Raw genomic sequence first — 25,288 nt, 5'->3', positions numbered from 1 at the left:
ACTCTCACCTCACCTCCTCCACGGGGACCTGCGCTAACACACCTCGACCTCCTCCACGGAGACATGCACTCACACACACCTCGACCTCCTCCACGGGAGACATGCACTCACACCTCGACCTCCTCCACGGGGAGACCTGCGCTAACACCTCGACCTCCTCCACGGGGAGACCTGCACTCACACCTCGACCTCCTCCACGGGGAGACATGCACTCACACCTCGACCTCCTCCACGGGGAGACCTGCGCTAACACCTCGACCTCCTCCACGGGGAGACCTGCACTCACACCTCGACCTCCTCCGCGGAGATGCCTGCACTCACACCTCGACCTCCTCCACGGGGAGACCTGCGCTTACACTTTGACCTCCTCCACGGGGAGACCTGTGCTCACACTTTGTCCTCCTTCATGGGGAAACTTGCGCTAACACGTCGTCCTCCAGCTCAGGGAGACCTGCGCTCACACTTTGACCTCCTCCACGGGGAGACATGCGCTCACACTTGGCCTTCCTCCACGGTTAATCAGCTGCTCGCATGTTCGGAAGGTGCTGTTCGCCGCTCGCCCAAATGAACACGCCCTGGGGGCCCGCTGCACTTCCAAGGCGCTGTTCCAAGCTTTTGTGCCTCTAATCGAAGCTTTTGCTTGCATGCTTGACTCTGTGCATTTGTCAAGACTGGCATCATATCAGCAGTTGTCACCAACAAACTCCTCAGATTTTTGTGTCCATTTTTTCCCGGTCGATCCCTGACAGCATATCATTCAATGCTGGCGGGGCTACGGGAGGGTATTTGCAAAGATACTGCGTCCAATTTGAAATAATTTTTTCTTGTGCGCGAAAGGTGCAACATTGCTATGACGATGTTATCGTGGGAGCACTACCACCTCACAATGTAAATATTGCATACGCGGACATGACCTTCAGTGCTCAAATCACCTATTGTCAGCGTAGAGCTGACGGCGACCGGTCACTACTTAAAGTGATGTTCGTATGTACGGTGACCAGGACGAAATACTTAAAATGAAACCCCAAGGTCGCGACTGTGTGTGTTCATCAGTCCAGGCATCTGTCAGCTGTCATTGCAACGCACCCGTCAGATTTGGTTTCAATTTTGTTTTCTATCGAACCTGCGCATCTGTGTGCACATACTTGGATGCGTAATGCAGATGCATACATCCAGATGACTCATGGATCCGGAAACAAGGGATTTTAGAGCACTGTGTTTACCCCCTTGTTCGCGAGTTTTTGTCGGCGAGTGGGTTTTTAATGAACTTCTGATACCAGTGAGAATATCGTTAGTGTATTTAACACGTTATGGTCCTTGAACATGGCGTGTTTTGATTGGCGCTTTGTTAAAACTGAGTTGCCCGTCGTGGTGATAATACCAAGAGCATCCGACGTGCAAAGTATAAACTCGCTCCGCAACATCAGTAGCTTTACACCTTACGCTATAGGAAGCGCTGATCACAGTTCCAGACGCTGCATTCTGTAAATCTACCCAGGATCACGACTGAGTTTAACACCGTCTGTAACACCGACACCCCGTCACAGGCTGGACATCATCCGTGCGTTAGCCGCACTTTTATGAACACGGTCGGATATTTCCGTTAGCAATTGGTAACACCAGAGATGACCTCCCCCGGAAGAAAGACGTTGACAGTTTCTGCCGCACGCGTTCCGTTTCGAAAAGGTTGGCTGACAATCAAGGCTCGGTGAATTCTGAAACGGGCTTTGTCCCATAATTTAAGTTAATGCCGACGTCTGTAAAAATCCGGAGTGCATCCAGGTAAGCCTACACAACTTTCAGCTCGTTCCGGCAGTTTTGCTACATCGGGCTGTTACGCTAAGAAGACAAAACGCTGTTCCTGGCGTTGCAGTCCGCGATCGTACCGATGACATTCGCTCCTATCATTTATGCTGCCAGCCATTAATAGCGCCCCAGCGCTGGCTACGATTCCAGCTTCCAGTTCCCGCAATCGTTCGCTGCACCTAATGTTCGTCTAATGTTCAGCCATTTATCGGCCTATCGCTACACAATTTGTTGAGAGATCCGATGCTCTTGCACATGCCCGCAGCCAGCTAAAACACAGCCTTTCCTGCCCAGATCTTAGAGCATAACACTTTGGAGTTAGAGGGTGGGGGTGGGGGAGGGGATTTTACCGTTGCTCTGTATGTGGAAGCGTTTGGCGTAAGGGGCAGAAAAATTGTGCAATGCATTTATTTGATGGAGCTAAGGTGAGACTGCTGCTTGCCCGAAAACCTTACTGAGGAGCCTGCCACGGGAGTATCTTTATCAGCGGGCTATTTATTTACAAATCCGATGCATGGTGGTTGGATACACCAAAGTCTGCTCATCACACCGGAGACACGGCATCAGTATTGATGAACAGTCGAGGAAGGAGAACACCCCACACAGTCACGTCCATGACAGCCAGCGACCAGCAGCGCACGACAATTAAACTACCAAACATTTGCGTGGCACATGGTTCCGCAGCGGCGGAAACGGAAACGGGTTCACGCATCAGTCGGGTCTGCTATCAGTCACGCTCTATCCAGCTGTGAGCCTCTGTCCTCGTGTGACCAGGGTGCAGACGTCACAGTCAGCCTTCGGTCCTGCCCCGACCAGCCTCATCAGAACAGCGTGATGGTGACAGACGAGCCCCCGCGACGGACCCGCTCGTCCCCCGTGCTGGCGGCGCCGCGTCCGCCCTGCGTGGACCATCCGTCGATGTTTGAAGAGTGCGCCTGAAGCCGTCATCGCCCAGTTTCAGCCCGCCAGCCGCGCCCCCGCCGGCGCGCCGTCGGTCTCAGTCGCCGCCGGAGCGGCTGGGCAGCTCCTCCACCCGGTGGGCAGCTGGACGGGCTCGGCGGCGCAGGGGCAGCTACTGCTGCTTCATTTTGACGATGTAGCCGCCAACGAGGCCGGCGAACACAGACCCGTCGTCGCCGACGGCGAGCGACTGCACGGCGTTGCTGACCTGGGAAAGGTCGGCAGGTTATAGTCGGCAGGTCGCCGCGTGATTGGTCCGTTGATGGCGCAAACCGGCTCGAACCGGCTGTGGCCGGAGAGAACTGGTACGACACCCAGCGTTGGGGAGTTGACTTTGAGGCTTTCCCATCAATGCTCTAACGCCAAAACCACTACGCCAACCTCAGCAACAACCGCTGACTTTACTACAACAACCTCAGGGAAAGGAAGGTCACTTCAGGGCCCCGTTCGCTGCTGAGCCAAGGCACCACATCAAGATAGAATCTGTCACCGACCTGGTGAACCAAATTATTCGTCATGCATTTGCACCTCTTAATCTAGAAAAGCTCGCTTTGAGGACAAGGTCGATCACGAATCTGTCAGGACCGGGTACCATTTCACTTGGAGGTAGGTACCGCAACGGACATGTCTAAGCTGGGGGTAGGCGAGATCACGGTGGCAGCAGAATGGGGTGAACAGGGTGTCTTCATTTGTGTAATAGGTGTGTTCGTTAAAGGGACTGTTCCACGTTCGCATGGGATTTTGGACTGGAAAGCGATTTTAAAGATAACTTATCGCATTTTACGGGTACGTCCTTTAAGGCTTTAAGTCCTTTCTATTCTCAGCTAAGCACACAAACTTGAGTAGACTTTTTCGCGCCACCTAATCTTAAGTCACCCAGATATGTATGACGTCACAAAAACGTCACACGGATTGCGCCACCTCAGTGGCCGTATTATGCACAAGGTCAACGGAAGTATCGCCAATGACTTTTTCGTATCTCACGTGCGTCAGCACGACTTGTCATGTCAGCGGACACCAGGTGACTTTTACCCAACTTAACGCTTTACATGCAAGCTTCTATTACGAACAGCTTGTTGTGGTACCTAATCCAGGCATTTGGCCAGTTCTACTAGTTACGTCGTAAATGAGGCTGGGAATCCAACAACTCATGAAGAGTGCCGTAACCAGGAATGTGAATGCAAGTTAAAAAAAATCACGCTATCACGAAAAATATACAGGACCACCACGAGAAAGGGCTAAGAACACGCGCACATACGGATGGTCAGTTAATCACACACATTAACTTACAAGCCGCCTTATGGCGAGTTGAAGTACTGCAAGTAAATCAGGAAGTACGCTTCAGTATCAATGCTGACAAAACGAGTCTGGCAGCGATTCTGATGTCATACAAGCGTCCCATGGCGTAATTAAACCACGTGTGTTCAGAACCATATTTACTCGATGGTGAAATAGTTGTATCCTAGAGCGGTCGTTTACACTAAAAAATATATCAATAGTTACAAGAGAGCTTTTCCCGTTATGTCTGATGCTTGCCTTAATATCCTCAAATGCAAAACATTTTCAGTCATATTTTGTCAAAACGCCGCCTTGCAGTCATTCATCAGTCATTGCAGCCCCTTAAGGCAGCCGCGCTGGCCAATCAGCGCCCAGATATCGGAGCGTCAGCCGGGAATGGAGGCCGGGCCGAGTTCGGTTCCTGGCTGATGCCGTAACTTCTGATCGCTGGTATGATCCTCGTGCCACGCGCCAGCAAATACGCTCCCAAATCTGAGCTGAGCTGTTTCGACGAATCCAGAACGAAAGGTCAGTTCGATTCCAAGCAATGCGGCGACGGTGAGATTAGTATAGGTGCCATTTCAGTACAATTCATCGGACGTATCATCCTTTAATACATATATATATATATATATATATATATATATGCATTATTTTATGCACCACATAAGATATGCATATTATAAGATATTATGATGACACCAAACGACTGACTGCACCATTTCGCTGCAGTTGAAATCGCTCAGCAAATACAAGATCGCTGCTTTTAGGATATTAAAAAACGAACTGCTATAGCTTGTACCTTACAAAACCAGACTACTCACTTTAATGCGAAGTAAAGTACGCTCCTTAATATGCCAACGACGTTATGAAGCCCACTTTGTCGCTTGGCTTATTTCACTTTTGTGTGAAAAATAAGTAACTGACATGTTTAGAGTCGTATCTTACTTTATCAAACTGTTGGCAACGCCGAGAACCACCTGACATGAAAAAACTACTCACGTGTTCAAACGGCAGTCTCCTGCCAGAACGGCAGGCATTATTTCATAGATGCTATAATGAAGATTTATAGAACTGAACGCTGGAATATTCAATGCGGTTCAGTAAGCCCTACCAAGTTCAGCGTGCGAGACCGCCTGAATCCATAGACATTGTCGAATCATGTCAGACGGGGGTCTTGGCATAACACCATTCCACCGCCCCCTCCCCCTCCCCTCATGAAGGTACGAGCACGACTGGGTGAGCAAATGAATGAAACGCTCCCGATTATGAAGACAAATGATGCACGCATTCTTCTTGCATTTTCTATGTGCACATGAACCTGACTCCAACGTCTCTTCACATGCATGCTGTACGTACATACAAGCATGACTCCAAAGTATCGTGCCATGCATGCTTCGCCTATCCGCACAAGAGCCCGCTCCAACGTACGGTGGTTCCAGTGGCCACCAGCTTCTTAGCGGGGACATCCCAGATCCTGACGCTGTTGTCGTAGCCGCCGCTGTAGAGGTAGTTACCACGTGACGCCATTGCCGTGATGATCTTGGTGTGCCCCTGTTGACAGCCAGAACAGCAGCGGCTGACAGAAACCATGGACTGACGGCTGACAGATACATTGCGCCGACGGCTGACAGAAACCATGGACTGACGACTGACAGAAACCATGGACTGGCAACCGACAGAAACATTGGGCTGACGGCTGACACAAAACATGGGCTGACCGCTGACAGAAACCTTGGGCCGACGAATGACAGAAACCATGGACTGACGACCGACAGAAACCATGGGCTGACGGCTGACACAAACCATGGGCTGACGGCTGACAGAAACATTGGGCTGAAGGCTGACAGAAAACATGGGCTGACGGCTGACACAAACCATGGGCTGACGGCTGGCAGAAACCATGGGCTGACGGCTGACAGAAAACATGGGCTGACGGCTGGCAGAAACCATGGGCTGACGGCTGACAGAGAACATGGGCTGACGGCTGACAGAAAAAATGGGCTGACGGTCGACTGATGCTCACGGGCGGGCTGTGCTCAGCGGTGTTTTGCAGTCATTATTCCCAACTGCACGTTCTATTGAAATGTCTTCGACAAACGACATCACAGCAACAGTGACCTTCCACAGTTGTATTGTGCGAGTTCCAGATGCCGTGTAAACTGGGCCTCGACGGAGCGCAGGCCTGTAGACACTTGAGTCCGGCCTGACTCAGGACTCGCGCGGGATGACCTCGGAATGAATCACGACAGTGTTCGCGCCCCACGGACTCGTTATCCACAACCCCATCTAGCTCGGACCGATCTCAGATCCGGCCATGCTTACCTCAGACTGCCCTTGACCGAACGCAGGTTATCTCCAGATCGAGTCTTACTGAGCACGTACTCACCTTAGATTGACCTTGAGTACAGTTAAACAAATTTGCCTCAAGCTCGCAGAGCTAACCAATTTTGACCGAGGACCAATCCCAGACCACTCGGACTGACTCCAAACGGACAAGGAGTTGACTCAGACAGCCTCATATTGATCTCAAACCACATAAACTGACCTGATACCGACCTCTCTGACCCTAACACTGATTGACCATTGATTGACCATAACACTGCTTGACCATTAATTGGCCATAACGCTTATTAATCATTGACTTAACAAGTAGCAAACGAAGACTGACAAGACTAATCAAGCATAAAGAGACAGATTTTGACCAATTTGACTAAAAGATTGGATCAGGCCTCGAAGTGAATCGAACAGCGCCTCTTCCTGGCCCTGATTGCACCTAGACCTGATTGCACCTGATTGCATCCTGATTGCACCTAGACCGTCACTATGCCGCAGCCAGTTAACCTCAGACCGACTGACCACCCATATGGCGGCGGCCTTATGTGGCCTTGGCGGTATGGTGGCCTTGAGCCATCCCAGATTAACTTCAGACTGACCTCAAGCTGGCCAAGGTCCGGTTGTCCCTTCTCGTTGGCCTTGAGCTTGATCACCATGCCGGGCCGGTCGCAGAAGCAGAGCGTGTTGCCAACCAGCATCAGCGGCGGACGGCCCTCGAACGACGTCAGGATCACGAACTTCGTGTCGCCGGCCGATGTTTCTCCTGCCAGAACGAGCGCAGCATGCTCATCACTGTCAAGCAAGAAGTACCAGGAATGTTTTGATTCGCGAATGCATGCAGCGGGCTAAAAGTGAAAGGCGACGGTATACGCTGGCGCTGACACCGTATCCATGCCTAACGAAGGCACGATTACCGATCGCAATTTGGCCTAAGTCATATTTTTATACTCTAAAAAAATGGCTTCAAAATTTTGTTATCAAAAACATGTCAAACAACAAACAAAATGTCAAAAAGGGTTTTCAACGAGGGTATTTCTAAAACTTCAGTGCCTCCAGTCATTTTAAACCGGAAAACGAGTATTTCTAAAATTTTGGCGCCTCTGGTCAATTTAAACGAAAGATGACAACTTTCAAAAATAGCCGTCTTTCCTGCCTGGAGATACTACTACCAAAACGAGCGACACCATGTGACGGATTTCAACAATTTCAGATTACTCAAATAAGAAAACTTCTGGAAGCTTTCCTCAGGACATGCGTGCGTATTATTATTTCGATGTCCCATCGTATCCATTCATTGAAGGTGCGAGCCAACCTGCTCTTTGCATGCATTTCGAAATTAGGCCAGTGGAGTTTTTTTAGAGCCAATTGATAAATAGAGAGGTAAAATACTTAGAAATGTCCCCACAGTCCCAACTTGCGAAAGACAAGGCAACTGTGGTGGCTACACTCACCATTGGACTGATTTATTTGTGGACTGACACAGCCTCAAACGATAGCGGTCATCATGCTTCATTTGGTCTTCTCTGCCCTTGCTTTTGTTTACCATGTATGCATGAAAACAGTATTGTGTGCATGTGTATGTATGTATGTGTGTGCGTGTGTGCATGCATGTGTGTGTGTGTGTGTGTGTGCGTTGTGCATATTCAAGAGAGAGAGAGAGAAGAGAGAGAGAGAGAGAGAGAGAGAGAGAGAGAGAGAGAGAGAGAGAGAGAGAGAGAGAGAGAGAGAGAGAGAGAGAGAGAGAGAGAGAGAGAGAAGAGAGAGAGAGAGAGAGAGAGAGAGAGAGAAGAGAGAGAGAGAGAGAGAGAGAGAGAGAGAGAGAGAGAGAGAGAGAGAGAAGAGAGAGAGAGAGAGAGAGAGAGAGAGAGAGAGAGAGAAGAGAGAGAGAGAGAGAGAGAGAGAGAGAGAGAGAGAGAGAGAGAGAGAGAGAGAGAGAGAGAGAGAGAGAGAGAGAAGATGAGCGAGAGAGAGAGAGAGAGAGAGAGAGAGAGAGAGAGAGAGAGATAGAGAGAGAGGAAGAGAGAGAAGAGAGAGAGAGAGAGAGAGGAGAGAGAGAGAGAGAGAGAGGAGAGAGAAGAGAGAGAGGAGAGAGAGAGAGAGGAGAACGAGAGAAGGATAGGAGACGCCACGCCAGGGGCGAGGTCCGTTGGGGAGCGCTGCTCGCTGATTCCCCGTGCGATTTTTGTGCTCGCTGATTCCGCGTTGCGGTCCGGGGGGGAGAGGGGGGGGGGGGGGTTAACCCGCGGGCAAACTGTCGCAGTCCGGGGCGGCGGTATTTTTAGCCTCGGCCTGCGAAGCGGCTGGCGTGGCCGGCGGTACAGCGAAAGGGGATGGCGATCGGCGCCACCGACGGCTCGCCTTGCGTCCGTCCGGCCGGCCGATCCCGGGCCCGGCCGGACGTTGGCGGCGGCACAACAATGCGGTTGTCGGCACACATCGCGGCAGCCGCCCGGCGCCAGAGGATTGCGCGGCGACCGGTGCTCGTGTCAGAGGGCAGGGGCTCAGAATACGGCTGTCCGGTACCCGCGGCTGTGCTCGACGCCAGAGGGTGGACGGCGGGTGGTGGCCGTGTCAGAGGGCAGGGGTAAGAGTCCAGCTGCCCGGTACCCAGCGGCAGTTCTTGACGCCAGAGGGTGGACGGCGGCTAGTGGCCGTGTCAGAGGGCAGGGGTAAGAGTCCGGCTGCCCGGTACCCAGCGGCAGTTATCGACGCCAGAGGGTGAAGCGGTGACTGGTGGCCGTGCCAGAGGGCAGGGGTAAGAGTCCAGCTGTCTGGTGGCCTGCGGTAGTTCTCGACGCCAGAGGGTGAAGCGGCGGCTGGTGGCCGTGTCAGAGGGCAGGGGTAAGAGTCCTGGCTGCCCGGTAGCATGCGGTAGTTCTCGACGCCAGAGGGTGGACGGCGGCTGGTGGCCGTGTCAGAGTCCGGCTGCCCGAGACTCTGCGGCCGAGCCAAGGGAAACTGGAACCATTTGGGGCGCTGGAGACTGCTGCCATAGGCATTACAAGTAACTACAGGAAAAAAGGAAAGGGAATGTTACACATTTGAAGACGTTGATTGTAATGGCGAGGATACCAAGCACTACACCGGCTGAAAAATACAAGATTTATATTCTTAAGAACTGTTTTTTGTTTCTTTTTGGAACTGAACAAAAATATCGCAAAACATGGCACGCTATTGTTACATGTATGGTTAGCTTTTTACAACGATCAATGAGCGGTTGATTCTTGCAAGGCAACTAAGAGCATGCCTGCAAAAGACTTGTTTCAGTCATTATCGTCTTATGGGGCGCGGCAAGTCTTTTCCGAAACATCAAAGTGTTTAATATTGTCCGTACTGAGAAGGAGTAGAATGCCACGCGAAACCAATAGAAATGACAGATATACAGCATACTAACTTACATTGCGAACGGGACAAGGGAACGGGTAAAAGCGAGCTGTGTAAAAAAGCTTCGGTGAAGGTAATGTCCCACATTTGAAGATATTGAGGCAATCATCAGTTGCAAGGGGAAAACCTCATTTGTAACGACTGACAAAGGTGGTACTTTTTAAGTTGGTCGGGAGGGATGGGGGTTTCGTCAAAAAGGTTAACCCAGCCTGCCCAAAAAACTGATTTCTCTTCTGATTTTGCTCAGCTTGAGTTGCGTCCTCGATGTTATCCTTTTTACTGTGGACTCAACATTGTTTTCCTGCGGAGGAATGACTTCCCGTCTGAAATTCATGTGAGGTGCCTCTTTGTGGAAACTTAGGATGGGAGGCTAATTCACAGGAAAGCATCTTAGTAGATCTTTGTAAAGGATTGCTGATGACTACCGATGTAGCTGATCGCGTTGCGTAACCATAACAGTCACGATTTTGCGACAGATGCACTTGCCACTGCTGGGAAAACAAGCGTTAATTTTTATCTTGGTCTCCCTGCACTTTTAAAGCTGCCGCATAGTTGCAGTCAATTGTTTTTATCCTAATCCAGGCGTCGTCAGTTTAAAAAATTTGTCCAACATTTGCAGACTGGCTTAACATATGAAGGACTGGCCGACATAGCATATTATATAAAGTGTAATTCTTTATCTAAGCCAGGGTGCGTCAATGTTTTCCAAGTGACTTGCTCCACAAATAACGATTAGTCCGAAAGCCAAGCTGGCGCACAAAAAGCAAAACAGAATTTCGGAAATGTCCCTGTTTAGATTTAATGCCTGGGCCAGTGATGTCACAATAATGAGGCCCGTCGGGGAAAAAATGTAAAGTGAACGCGTAAGATTCGCTCAATTTGTTGCACATATAGAACCAGTAATACACAAGTTACTTTCAAAACACGGCTAATCGCTTAAACACCCAAGATATCGATTCTTGTATGACTAGCAATATGGTCCAGACGACCTTCCTTCTACGCCACTTACTAAACATGACTTCGGAGCAGGTGATGTCCTTGTCCCTGACGGTGAAGCAGATGCTGCCGGCCACAGCAATGTCCCACACCTCCTCCACGCAGTTGAGGGTGAACTGGCCGGCGCCGTCGGTGCCCCAGATCTTCACCTGCGGAGCACCAGACAACGCACTTGCAGAGAACGTGCGGCAGGTTACGTTGCCTGCGTGCAGTTGTCGCAACGGCTATTTGTACGCATTTTGTGCGCGTCTGTCGCCAGTTCGAATGTCGTGAGATGAATTATGATTCTGTTTATATTATATAAATGCATATTATCTAAGTACATAATGTATATTATTATATCCTTGTTGTTACAATAGATATGCGATAATAAGTCATCAAATGCGTACAAACGCATATATATATATATATATATATATATATATATATATATATATATATCCATTCGCTAAGACCAAGCCCTCTTGAGCTGTGACCTGTGACCAATGGCTTCACTGGCGATCAACAATCGGTGTTCATCTCTGAAGCTGTTTATGCGCTGTGCAATGGAGATCAAAAAATCCATACAGCCCGTTAATGTTTCTCGTAGCTCGTTTGTAATAACCGTCATCGTTTTACTGACATCGCATCAAGGAGGCAATTGGGCGGGCACTGCATGATGATTTCAATGCATATCACATGCATATAGAAGGTTACACCAGCGCTGCTAGTCGAGTATTAGGCCGTAGGCGGCTTACATCGATATGTGGGCTTATCGATTTGCTCGTGGACTTACTAGATCGAACATATTCTCAACTGTACACCGAGACCGAGAAGGGTGTTTGGTTGAGTGCCCGATTTGTCTCCGCCTACCAGCATACTTCTCGGCAAGGTTCCGACCTCCAGGCCGTGACCCCCGTTACGTAGTTGGGTTTTCACCGCCACGTGAGTGTGTGATGTGCCCACCCACACCCAGCATGCATCGATACTTTTTTACGCCGTTACCCAAGAACAGGTAACCAGGAGTGCCCCTCCCTCAATCTCAGCGACGCAGTAAACCGTACGTTAACACCAGAAAACATAAAGTCAAGTCGCGGCACTCCCAGCTAGGAAGATGGAACAAACGTAAAAAAGCAGGCGAAGAGGTGGAGCAGACCCGAAGGAATTGTGTTATGTGATAGGTAGGGAAAAACCATAGAAGAGAAGGCTTAAGTAGCCATTAGCCAAAGTCAGCTAATGACAGCCCGCTATAACCGCCCAATAATCTGCAACCGCTCAATTCACCGTGTTAGTAAGGGCTGTACAGTCACACAAGTCGGAGGGGGCAATTACCTGGTCATTTTTGTGCTGTGTTTTGAGCTGGATGTCCAGGGAGTCCACCCAGCTAAGCAGAGCTTGTAGCTGGGAGAACTATCGGAGCCAGCGCCGTGAATATGGGTATATGTGCATGACTTTATATCAGAAATTGACTATGAAACATGAAGGAGGTCAAATATGAAATGCGTTGGATATGTACAGCACAAAGGATGGCAATGTCTTCAAATATGTTGGTTACGTTAATATGTATTCACGAAATGTTTGCGGATGATGTTCTAACGATGGTTTTTGATACAGGGATATCAGCTATTCTTGGAAAATATGAAACCATAATGTCGTTCCACAGCTTAGGGCCAAGGCAAGATGCTGTTAATAGTCTATAATTACGATTAGAGAAAGGTTGGTCTAAATGTTTTGCTCGCCCCATATCCATGTCATTGGATTCGTAGAGAGTGTAAATTAAATCGAATGATGCAAGGAGCTGTGGAGTTAAAAATTTGTGCATCACAATTGACATTTGGGATTTAGCAATATCCGATAGTTTCAAAATTGTGTATCGTTTAAAGATTGGCTCCGAGCTTTGTGGAGGATACACATTTCCTATAAGACGCACAGCCTTTTTTGCAATTTGACTTGGCCCGTTTCCTGACTGCTGGCTGTCATCCGTGTACTGGTGCCTGTGTGCACTCATCACCCAGTCAGCTTCACCTTCAACCACATGCGTGGCCTGCAAGAACCTGATCATTGCCTGCCGCGTGACGTCACCACCCGACGCGCGGCCCGTCCCCGCGGCTCGACCGTGCCGCCGGGCCGCGCTCCTCCGGCTTTGACCTGTGACGTCACAGCGCCTCGGGCACCGCGTGGCGCGGCTGCCGGTTCGGCGAGCCGGCCGGCACAGCCGCTCCTGGCCAGTGGACGCGCCGGGTCACGGCGGCCGCGCGGCGGGGGCCGACGACCCCAGCGCCACGGGTGGAGGGGGCGCAGCGGTGGACGGAAGGCAACCGACGTCGGTCTACGTATCGGAACTCTTAACAGCCAAAGGTTTAGGCCCAAGCTTCTAGAGGTCACCAGCGAACTTAAACGTCACGAATGCGACGTCATGCTCCTATCTGAGACGTGGCTGCGCCCCGCCATGCCCAGCCGGCTCGTCGTGCTCCCCGGGTGCTCCATCACCCGGATTGACCGCCCCAACGGGCGAGGCTACGGCGGCGTCGCTGCCATGACAAAAGCCAGCATCAAGGTGACCTTACTGCGTCTGTCTGCGTCTCAGACCCAGCGCAGTAAGCTGGTGTCACAGCGGGCGATGCTGACGCTCGAGCGGGGACGTCAGCTCATCTGCCCGCTGTACCGCCCGCCCCAGCACACAGTAGCTGCCTTGCAAGACTACTTCACGGACCTGGAGACCCAGATGCGGCGCGTGCTGATTGGCCACCCGGAAGTCCCGTTCGTCACATTTAGTGATCTGAACTGTGATTTTTGGAAGGACCACATTGGTCCAGAGTGTGGGCGGTTTTTTCTTTTTTCGTCACACCACTTTCTCTCTCTGGACCAGATCATGACCGTCCCGACTTTCTTCACTGGTTCTCTTTTAGATTTGCGCATCGTCCAAAACCGCCACCGTGACAACGTGCGCGAATGCCGTGCTAGCTTCTGTTACTGCCAAAGTAACTTCTGTTATTTTAGCCCGCATAAATTCCTAAGTCTGCTGGTGAATATTCCGAAACCTTCAGCTAAGCCTGTTGTTCTGTTCCGCTGCCTGAAACGCATCGGCATCGCTTCTTTTAACCACGATCTTCATCGAGCTGATTGTGGAAGTTCTTTCTACCCCGACGGTCGGTGATTAGTTGATCGCATTTTGACAGGTTTTTACCTATTGTTGACGCTCATCCCCCGTTCAAGACACATTCGTAAGACTCCACTGCTCTCCTACCTCCGCCGCCATTCGTGGTCTTATGGCCCGCCGCCAGGCCGCCTTCGCACGGTCAGGGAGAGAGAGTCGTGCGGGTCCGTGAAACAGTGAGCCGAGCCGTGCCGTTCGATCGCCGTCCGCAGCGGCCGGCATGGTGAGGATCCAGAGGGAGATCAACGAGCAGGGTCAAGGTTAAGGGTGGCTGGTGCACAAGGACGGTGTTAGTTCGGAGGAGAGACCGACAAACGATCGGACCAGACACGACAGCTGATCAGCTGAACGAGTTTTTTTTGGGTCTCAGTTGGCTCTCGTGTCACCGCAGAAAGAGATCCAAGCACCAGTCCCTGACTTAGCGACGCGCCTCACCCCGAGTCGGGGCTTGCTCGTTTGTGGTTCGCTTATTCAAATTCGGCTCCATACTCGGAGCTGATGGTTGGGTTACACCCGTTTGAGCATACGACTAGCCGTCAGTTGTTGCAGGGACCTCAGCCACGCTCGGTGGAATGACGAATGGAGGTGGCGTTGTGTGGTCGGTGTTTGGCCCTTTGCTCCTTGCGATTTGTGTGAATAATACCGCGATAGCAATAGGAATTAAGGTACTTGAATCCGGATTCTGGGACTTATTAACGGGAATGCCCGTTACAAGAGTGGGAATGTTGTGAAGAGTTGCACTTAGCTTACGTTAGGCTGCACCTAGAGTATTGTGTGCAGCCTTGGTCCCCATGCTTCCAAAGAGATAGCGATAGGCTGGAAATATTACAGCGGGTCGTACAACGGCAGCTTTACCAGTACCTATCATACAACCATCTCCTTGCATTCTCCCAGCACGGTTTCCGTCCGCGTCACCGACGGAAACCGAGTCAGTGTCCCCGACAACATTCTTGGCGCCACCTTTAGGGGAAGTCTTACTGCTGTGCCTTATTGGCTCTAGTAAATTTTTGACATCCTTGATCACCAAATTCGGATTCAGAAGCTGCAGATGCACGGTATTGAGTCCTCCTGGTTTGCCCCTTATCTTCAGGGGCACACCCAGATTGTGCGCCTAAATGATGGGTCGGGACGCAGATGTCACGGACACTTGCCAACAAAGATAAGTGTCTTCCAAGGTTTGACATTAGGTTCACTTCTTTTCACAGTTTTCTCGAATGACCAGTTTTTGTGCGCAGAAAAAGGCAAACGTATTTCAATATGCAGATGGCACCAGGTTTTGGTGAGCGGTCCGAAGAATGACCTAAGGGAAGTTATCTCTCGCATGGAGGCATCGCTTGCATCACCCAGCTGCTGTTTCCGTTCGCATGTCCTTAAGGTGGGCGCAACCAAAATGCAACTGATCACTTTTGGCAGTCGTCAAAATATACGTGCTATTCCGGACTTCACCGTAACTTTTCGTGACGCTGCGTTGCGACCGTATGCAGAGGTGAGGAACCTAGGTGTTGTTTTCGACAGCGACCTGTGCTGGCATTCACACGCGTTCGAGCTCAGCCGCCGGTGTATGGACGTGCTGGCAAGCCTGTTACACATGCGGCACTGTCTTCCAGATGACATCACTAAAACTGTGCCGACGGCGTTGGCGCTCACGTAGACCAGATATCGTCTCACGATTTACGACAATGGCACACGGAAAATTTTTGACAAAGTCCAAAAGATCCTAAACTTTGCTGCCAGAGGGATTTTTGGCCGACGTAGATTTGACCATGTGTCTGACCTGCGTGAGGCACTTCGTTGGATGTCACCTCGACACGTGGCTGAGTTTCCCGTAGTCATCCTGGCTCATAACGTGATCCTGCACGGCGAGCCTGATGTACTGAGGGCTATGCATATATATATATATATATATATATATATATATATATATATATAACATAATACATACATGTAATACATATATCATACGCATTGCATATATATATATATACATATATATATATATATAGTTATAGTTATAGTTATATGCATATATGCCTGTGTTAGACCGCGACACGCGTGCGCGACCCACTCGACGGGACAGACTCTTGCGCCTCCTTAGGCCGAGAACCGAAACTGACAGGAGGCGTTTTGGGTACCACGCGCCAGTATTGTATAATGCACTGCCAGCCGACATGAAACAAGCAACACAGCAGTGTTTCGCACGCGCAGTGAGAGCGCACCTGTTTGAACGCTAATGCTATTGGTGGCCAGTGAAAGAATGTCGGCGTGTTACACGTTTTGCTTTTTTACCTGCAGGTTCTTATCCCCTATACTTTTGACACAGGGCTGTAATAGCCATGCTCCATGTGGATGGCCCAGATTAACATCACATATGCTTATATACATACATACATCACTGATTGGGTGTTTTATGTCCTTGTGTATTACCAATACAAATCCCTCCAAAATAATGTTCCGGGTTGATTTTTTCAAGTTAGCCACTGATATATAGTGGCCGTGGCAAGACCAGAACTCGACGCATTTGTCGCTGACAGGCTGCCGTCCAAAGGCAAAAAGTTCATATGTTCATTTATAGCCATTTTGCGCTTTCTTATGACATCTGATTTGTCTTCTCATGCTGCATTCGGAGATCTAAACCAATAATTGAAATCTTCACACACTTTTAGATAAAAGAGTGGGCTAAAAATTTGTGAAAATTTCAACTGACTGCTTCAAATAACCGAAATCAGCATGAGTAGATGAATAAGGTGAAATAAAAATGTAAAATAGCCAAAAATTGACATATGGGGTGAGACCTTTGTTGCCTTTGGACAGCAGCGCGGTTGGTCTGGTTGAGTTGCCGCCGCGCCCGCCTTACCTTGCCACTCATGTCGCCCGAGTAGAGCCGATCCGGCGTGGGCAGCAGCTTCCTGACCTCATTGTCGTGACCGGTCAGCGTCTTCTTCAGTTCCAGAGTGTTGACGTCCCAGATCTTCACCAGACCATCATTACCTGATTACAGACACGACGCATCAGCGACGATGCATGGTATCAACACTTCCATGAGCATGACTAAAGGCCTGGAGCCAGGAGCGCAGCTCAAATTGTCTAATGGTGAGATTGGAGGCTGGAACACGGTTAGAGTGCATCACGCCGATTATTTGTTTTCTGCTAGGAGCCATCTATGATGAAATTATGGTAGGCCTGAGCGAGCCGCTCCTCACCTCCCCCCCCCCCCCATTGGGTGTCCCCCCCCCTCCCCTCATGGCTTCAGCTTCAGTTTTCTTTTGGCATGATCAGTTCAGAGTTGTTATGATGACAGCTACCACCCTTCAATACGCTGTCAGACTCGAATGACCTGGCTACGGGGTTTTCCCCGACTACCGACGCTCAGTAGAATATCAGGCTCTGATGACCAGGCTCTGGGGCTTCCTCGACTATTGCCCGTCAGTGCACTGTCAGGCTCTGATGACCAGGCCCTGAGGATTCATACGTGTCCGAGCTCAGCCGCCAGTGTACGGACGTGCTGACAGGCCCGTCCCATGCGCGGCACTGCCTCCCAGATGACGTCATCAAAACTTTAGCAACAGCGTTGGTGCTGACGCAGGTCAGATGCTGTTGCATTGTTTATGGTAATGACACGCAGAAACGCTTTGATAGCATCGAAAAGCTCTCGAAAACTTCGATACCAGAGAGGTTTTTGGCCGACGTAAATTTGACCACGTGCCTAACATGTGTGAGATACTTCGATGGATGTCGCCTCGATATGTGACGGGGCTCCAAATCACTTTGGCTGAAAAGGGGATGCTGCACGACAAGCCAGATATGCTTAGGTGCCTCTCTAGGCTGAGAACTGAGAGCGGTAGGAGAACCTTTCGTGTGCCACGTGCCAGCATTGTACAACGCACTGTCGGCCGACATCACACAGCTAACACAGCAGAGTTTTGTGCGTGCGGTGAGAGCGCGCTTGTTGAGCACTGATGCTTTTGATAGCCGGTGAATGAGTATCTTCAACATACGTTTTGTACTTGTATGTTTTTTATACTTTGTACTTTTCACACGGGACTGCAATAACCCGGGACTGGGACGGGAAAGACCTTCAGTTCCCGACTGTGGAAGGCGCTGTGTCCTCTAGCGTTCTATCTGTTGGGCCCCTGTTGGGGAAACATACGCTGTCAATTGGGGTCTGCTCCCCTTTGCTTGTCCTTCTACGCATCTGTCAGTATCGCTGGATAAAGCAACGAAAAAAACAGGCCCCTCGAAAAAGCGGGCCAAATCTGGCGAATACTTTGTGTTGGCGCGGACCTTCATCAAACTGTTGTTGGACTAACCAGTGGTGACCAGATCTCCATTAAAGATGCACATTGAGTTCACTGTGTTGTATTGCGCCTGTATTTCTTGATGTATGGTCAAGTCGGCGTTGTAAATCTGGAAAGGAAAGACATTTTAAGCGAGATGCATGGGTCGCATGTCGGGTTGGGGCACAAAAGGTCCAGTCTCCTGTCATGCCAGAAGTTGGCATGGAACTCCAGGCGTTGCACGGAGGGAAACGGGGGAACAGATGTCGTCATTCTCCCCTCGACACCACAACAATGAAAGAGAAAGTTTCTGTTCCAAAACTGCCCAGTGTGATGGCAACCGTCAGCTGCCCAGTGTGACGAGGTGCGATGGCAACCGTCAGGTGCCCAGTGTGATGAGGTGCGATGGCAACCGTCAGGTGCCCAGTGTGATGAGGTGTGATGGTAACTGTCAACAGCCCAGTGCGATGAGGTGCGGTGGTAACCGTCAGCTGCCCAGTGCGATGAGGTGCGATGGTAACCGTCAACAGCCCAGTGTGATGAGGTGCGGTGGTAACCGTCAGCTGCCCAGTGTGACGAGGTGCGATGGCAACCGTCAGGTGCCCAGTGTGACGAGGTGCGGTGGTAACCGTCAGCTGCCCAGTGTGACGAGGTGCGGTGGTAACCGTCAGCAGCCCAGTGCGATGAGGTGCGATGGTAACCGTCAGCTGCCCAGTGTGACGAGGTGCGATGGTAACCGTCAGCAGCCCAGTGTGACGAGGTGCAGTGGTAACCGTCAGCAGCCCAGTGCGATGAGGTGCGATGGTAACCGTCAGCTGCCCAGTGTGATGAGGTGCGGTGGTAACCGTCAGCTGCCCAGTGTGACGAGGTGCGGTGGTAACCGTCAGCAGCCCAGTGTGACGAGGTGCGATGGTAACCGTCAGCTGCCCAGTGTGACGAGGTCCGATGGTAACCGTCAGCAGCCCAGTGTGACGAGGTGCGGTGGTAACCGTCAGCAGCCCAGTGCGATGAGGTGCGATGGTAACCGTCAGCTGCCCAGTGTGATGAGGTGCGGTGGTAACCGTCAGCTGCCCAGTGCGATGAGGTGCGATGGTAACCGTCAGCTGCCCAGCGTGATGAGGTGCGGTGGTAACCGTCAGCAGCCCAGTGTGACGAGGTCCGATGGTAACCGTCAGCAGCCCAGTGTGACGAGGTGCGGTGGTAACCGTCAGCAGCCCAGTGTGACGAGGTGCGGTGTTAACCACCAGCTGCCCGGGGCGATGAGGTCCGATGGTAGCCGTCCGCTGTTGACCGTCAGCATCACAGCTGATCAAAAGCATGCAGCGGCGTTGTCCCTGACCGGCCAGTCAGCGACCAGCTCTTGGCACACCTTTGGCCAGCTGTTGACACACCTCTGGCCAGCTCTTGACACACCTCTGGCCAGCTCTCGACACATCTCTGGCCAGCTCTTGATACAAGTCTGGCCGGTTCTTGACACAACTCTGGCCAACTTTTAACACACCTCTGGCCAGCTCTTGACACACCCCTAGCCAGCTCTTGACATCTGGCCAGCTCCTGACACAACTCTGGCTAGTTCTTAACACACCTCTGGTCAGCTCTTGACACACCTCTGGCCAGCTCTTGACATACCCCTAGCCAGCTCTTGACATGCCAATGCCAGCTCTTGACATGTCTAGCACCACGCCTCTTGACACTGTTCAAAATATTTGCTTATATCTGTGTTCAAAACGGCTTATAAACAGTGCAGTAGCCGGTTTTACGAACGTCCTGTAACGGCCCTTTGCGAAAGCGCGTGGTCTCAACAAGACGGTGAGCACGTCCGAGCTCGTACCGAGACACGCGGGCGCGTGCACATCCCAGAGCGAGCGGACCAGACTCACTCTAGAAGTTGAAGTCCTTTCACATGGCGCCGTGTGGTCAAAGTTGGCCATCCACGAGTAAGTGGGCTACAGCCGACCACCCCCACCCCCCTCGCCCCCCTCCCCCTCCCCGCCCATCGTTCAGCGCACTATTCACGGCATGCAGCGCCCATAACCGTGCGGCCGTTGACCCGGTAAACCAACATGGGGAGAGACTGCGGGTCCCGTCAGTGACAGGCCAAAAATAGCCCCGGGCGATGCCGACCTGCCGCGAGCGGTCTCCTCGCGCCGGCCCCGCTCCTCCCCTCTCCCTCTCGAGGCGAAACAAAAGATCGGTGTGGCTGGGATGTTTGTGCCCAGCCGCTCCAACGGTGTCGGATGGAGGGTCACGGAAAAGTCCAGTGCTGCATGTGATGATATTTACCGACTCTCAGTCGGTTTCACTTGAGGGCAGTTTCAAGGGCAGACGGTAGTTGGAATTGCTTCAGCCTTAGAGATTCTTCCGGTGGGAGGTCAGACAATAATATCATCGATTGCTGTGTGTGTGTGTGCTTGTGTGTATAGTACGCTGTTGTTTTTTCACAAAAACTAAAAAGACTATGACAGCCGCAATAGATTTGCTTTGTTGTTGACCGCATGCAGCTGTTTGCGGCATGATTTCAAATCATACCTGAGTCTCGTAGCGATAAGGGACAAGGCTGATGACTACACCGATAGCTAAGACCAGTGCTGATCACACTCTTGATAAGGTGAGGTTGTCACAGGGATGTACGTTACTCAGGCGGAGCCACTTACGATGAGTTTGCCGCCCTCGGCGCCGGTGAAGAGCTTGCCGTTGTGGTAGACCATGGCGACCACATCTCCACTCTGCTTGGTCTCCTCCGTCACTGAGGCGACGATGTTCAGGCTCATGATGTCTGGAACACCGGCACCCTCGCATGTCAGAGGTAGCAGATGACTGTTGCCAAACTCATGCGCAAAATTTAGGTGACAGGACGCGTTTCCTAATTTTGCACACGATATATACTTTTTGGTTTGCCTAAACTCTAGGAAAACTAAAGGCCTCGACAGCCGCGTCAAAGTTGTAGCTAGGGAGTCGAAGGTGTCATACTTTGCAACCATTCAAAAGCGAATTAAAGTTGCAACTAACCCTTTATTTGGTTGCCGGTGTTCAATTCTGCTCTAGAGGTTATTTTGAATTTGGCATAACAACAGCTGGTATCGCTCACACTACCCAATATATATATATATATATATATATATATATATATATATATATATATATATATATATATATATCAATTCACACAATATCAAGATCACATATACGTGAGTAATCCGCTTAAATGTGAACAGTTTTTTTTGCCCTGACACTATTTATTATCCATGGAATATTGTGTGAAAGGTATGGTGTGAAATGATTAAATTGTGGCGTATTGCTAGATTGTGGTGTATGGTGTGAACATATTAAAATTACCGTGAAGTCACCAGAACGATGAAAACACGACATCGAAAGTGAAATGTCCAACGTGTTTTTCAATGTACAATGAGAGTCCACAATCATATATTAGAAGGCCCGTTCCGTTGGCCCGAAGGCCCGTTGTTCGAGTCCCCACTGCCGACCGTGGAGCCCTCTATCCCCTTTCAGCCAAGGTGTCCTTAAGCCGAAGTGAAGTCTGCCAATTATTGGACCACCCGCGGCGATAAGGAATAGTGTTGTGTCAATGAGGGCTCCTGCATCGATCCGGTGCCAACTGCCCGGGTCAGAAGGTCTGCCGCGTCAGGAAGGAGACCGATTCATGATGCATTCCTCTAAGGCCCGCTGGATCGACCATGGGACCCCGCCCTCGTGCCACCAGAATAGCAGCTGCAGCTGCAACCTGACCCGCCCCGGCTAACTAAGGATCTAGCCCGCAGAGGCCCGCTAATGTGCTCACTCCCTAGTGTTCTACACACGAGGCCCCTTACACGTAAAAAGGTGAGAGGTCTCACTGATGTTTAATGAAGTGGATCGAAATTAGGTCAGACATGAAAAAGACCAATCCACGTTTGCCTAAGAACGTCCATCCTCCAGCAGAATCGACTCGTGAGACAAATTACTTGAACAAGATTTGAGCCCACCTGCTCGCAATCTTACGAGCAAGAATAGAAATAGCCGAGGTTGCAGTCGCAGCGAAACTGAACGGTGCTGGCCACTGCAGGTAACTCAGAACGTCGGGCGCCGGGCGCGCGAGCACGACCGGCGTGAAATACTTCCTAAATTGTGAAATACTTTTGTGAAATAATTCGGAATCAATTTTGAAAACCAGTCAAAATTAATTCGCGCCGTTCAAAGAGAGGACTGTAGCGTATATTTACCGTTTGTGATCTTGGTGCAGCTTTTTAAATAAAAAAAATTGTTTAGAGCAGCCAGAAAAACAACGATTCTGCCAGTTCCACCATCAGATGCAAGCACTAGTTGTTGCGTAAAAATACAAATGCAAAAATGCGGTGCCACCCTTATTATGAACATACAAACACGCAGATAGAACATACGTTTGGAATTCTGTCTAAACGTAGGAACTGATACTCTAGAGCGTTCAAATACTCTTTATGCAGATGTATCATCATTTTCATCCGCCCGTTGGCGCCATGTTACCACGGGGGCGACGTGTGCGGTCTGGAGGCTGCAACACCAGGGGTAGGTTGCTTTTTAGGGCTTGCGAGGGCGCATGCCCGTGATTTCACTCACTTATCAATTATGACTCAATGTTGAGGATTCCATGACGAGCGTTTGTTGGTCATGTAATAATCGTTTAAGGAGTCCTCGATATTTCTGTAAAATCCATAAAAATATAATAGCGCCTCTGAGCTTTAGCGGCTTTGAAAGCTTCCAGTGAACTGATGCAACTTAAATAGTGGCTACGGTATATTTCATACAGTTATTTACCGTCCCCTTTCATCAGCTTATTAAAGGGAGTGTTCCACATTTGTATGGGGCTTTGAACTGAAAAAGCTATACTGAAGATCATTCGGTGCAGTTCACAGCCCGCCATTCTTAAGATCTGAACCATTCTAGTTTCTGAGCTGCACGTACGCGTAGATGTGCACGCCATTTGGAGAAGACTATTTCGTTTCTTAGGCATCCATGACGTCATGATAATGTCGTGCAAGTCCTGCCATTCCGTTGGCAATGCGGCGATCAAGGCCAGAAAAAATAATTGTCGAGTCGGTCATATTTGGCGTTCGCGAGAGCAATTTTTAGATACAACGGCCGTTAGTTGGCTCTAGTTCAAGGTTGTGCAAGGTAAGATGTCACAATCAAAGAATGCGGGCTTTGTCTACTGCGTTCTTTTTTCGACGGTCATTCCACTTTCTCTCTCTCTCTCCCTTTCTCTCTCTCTCTCCCTCCCTCTCTGTCTCTTCCTCTCTCTCTCTCGCGTTCAGACATCTCCCGCGCTGTCCTATCTCCCACCCTGAGCTCGGTGTGCCTGCTCTGTGTCCTGACCGGGCCGCGCGTGCCCGCAGCCGCCGCCGCTCACCTGCTGTACGGCGCCTCTCTCGTCACCAGTGGCAGCTGCTGTCGGGGCTGGTCCGTCCGTCTCTGGCTAGCGACGGGGCGTGAGTGTCGCCGGCGCCGGCGCCTGTCAGCTCTCGCGTGTCGGTACGTACCGAACGCATCATTTCGGGAAGGATGAAGCGTATTTTAGGCAGGCCCGCGCTCTTTTTTGACGCCGCCGTCTGCCAGAGCAGCGAGGAGCCCAGGTCGAGTGAATCCGGGCCTGTCGCGACGAAAGCGGGCTGAGATTGAATGCGTCAACAGGACGCGGCGCCGAACGGGCTGCCTTAAGGACTGAGCGAGAGATTCTGCAACGGGATTAGAGGACTAGGGCCAGTCGCACTCAAATGTACTCACTCCCTCGACGCCATCATTCACATATGTGTTGTGTGAAACTGACTGTCTCATATTTGCCGTGGAGCAAAACAACTGAGCGAGAGACTCTGCAATGGGATTAGAGGACTAGGGCCAGTCGCACTCATACGTACTCCAGAACAGCTGCAGCTGGCGGTGCACACTGGTCCAGAATAGCTGCAGCTGGCGGTGCACACTGGTCCTGAACAGCTGCAGCTGGCGGTGCACACTGGTCCCGAACAGCTGCAGCTGGCGGTGCACACTGGTCCAGAACATGCGAACGTTGGCGCGTTCGGGCTCCACGGGGCCGTTATTTCAACTCCGAGAAACTTGAGGCCCAGTGGCAGCCGTGTCTGCGGGGACCCTGAGGGCAGCAGATAAGCACAGATTGTGTGTCAATGTGATAAGCATAGCTTACGTCACACTCCGGTCTCCGAATACTGCGCCTTGATGGAAAATTGTAGGCACCCGTACCTTAAAAACTGGCAGCATCTGCTTTTGACTAGTTTCCTCACACCGGCTAACAAGCACTTTGGAACGCAAATGCGAACTTGGAAGCAAACGCCTGTTGGACTACTGTCGTCATGTCACAAGATCGCGCGGGAAGAAATGTTTCCGTCACATATGGCTGCCAGCACCGTACAAAGCCGTGCTGAGGCGGGGTAGAACGCCTCACATTTGGATGGCCTTGGAAGTCGGCCGTGGTCGTAATGGCTTGGTGTTATGCAGCGGAGCTTGAGCCGTCAGGACCTGGCACTGTGGCGCGGCCGGTCAGTTCTGCCCATATGTGGAGTTGGTGCCATCAGGACCTGGCACTGTGGGGCGGCCGGTCAGTTATACCCGTCAGCGGAGTTTGTACCCTCAGGACCTGGCACTGTGGCGCGGCCGGTCAGTTCTGCCCATATGTGGAGTTGGTGCCATCGGGACCTGGCACTGTGGCGCGGCCGGTCAGTTATACCCGTCAGCGGAGTTTGTACCCTCAGGACCTGGCACTGTGGCGCGGCCGGTCTGTTCTGCCCGTCTGTGCAGTTTTTGCTGTCAGCACCTGGCACTGTGGCGCGGCCGGTCACTTCTACCCGTCAGCGGAGTTAGTGCTGTCAGGACGGGGTACTGTGGCGCGGCCGGTCAGTTCTACCCGCCTCGCTTAGACCCAAGCCGGCCGCATTTTGGCCAAAAATTTGTGAAACAACGAGAAACGTGCGAGGCTGCTGACACCCGACAGAACAGTTATTTCTGGTCTGCGGTGTCTCAATATATGATGCAGTTATGTGCACTAGTGAATCAATTTATGGACTGAATCGTCCAAATCTGATCCATCTCATTTACTGTCCCTTCGTGCAGTGACTCAGGCTGGATCAGGATAACC

At 51.0% G+C, this 25,288-nt stretch overlaps 1 protein-coding gene across 1 annotated transcript; it reads right to left on the bottom strand.

The window, feature by feature from the left end:
- Positions 1–2,285: 2,285 nt before the first annotated feature.
- LOC119104237 (zinc finger CCCH domain-containing protein 62) lies at positions 2,286–23,635 on the bottom strand. The gene is made up of 8 exons (XM_037227901.1): positions 23,552–23,635; positions 20,826–20,947; positions 18,205–18,301; positions 16,752–16,885; positions 10,775–10,910; positions 6,981–7,144; positions 5,476–5,598; positions 2,286–2,974 (listed from the first exon to the last, which is right to left on the bottom strand). Exons 2-8 carry the CDS (start codon positions 20,940–20,942, stop codon positions 2,879–2,881), a joined length of 867 nt encoding a protein of 288 aa, XP_037083796.1. The 5' UTR covers positions 20,943–20,947; positions 23,552–23,635; the 3' UTR covers positions 2,286–2,878.
- Positions 23,636–25,288: the final 1,653 nt, after the last annotated feature.

Source organism: Pollicipes pollicipes, unplaced genomic scaffold (assembly GCF_011947565.3).
Source record: "Pollicipes pollicipes isolate AB1234 unplaced genomic scaffold, Ppol_2.1 Scaffold_6052;HRSCAF=7182_pilon_pilon_pilon, whole genome shotgun sequence".
NCBI classification, from domain to species: Eukaryota; Metazoa; Arthropoda; class Thecostraca; order Pollicipedomorpha; family Pollicipedidae; genus Pollicipes; species Pollicipes pollicipes.
This window is presented reverse-complemented; position numbering and strand designations above follow the sequence as displayed.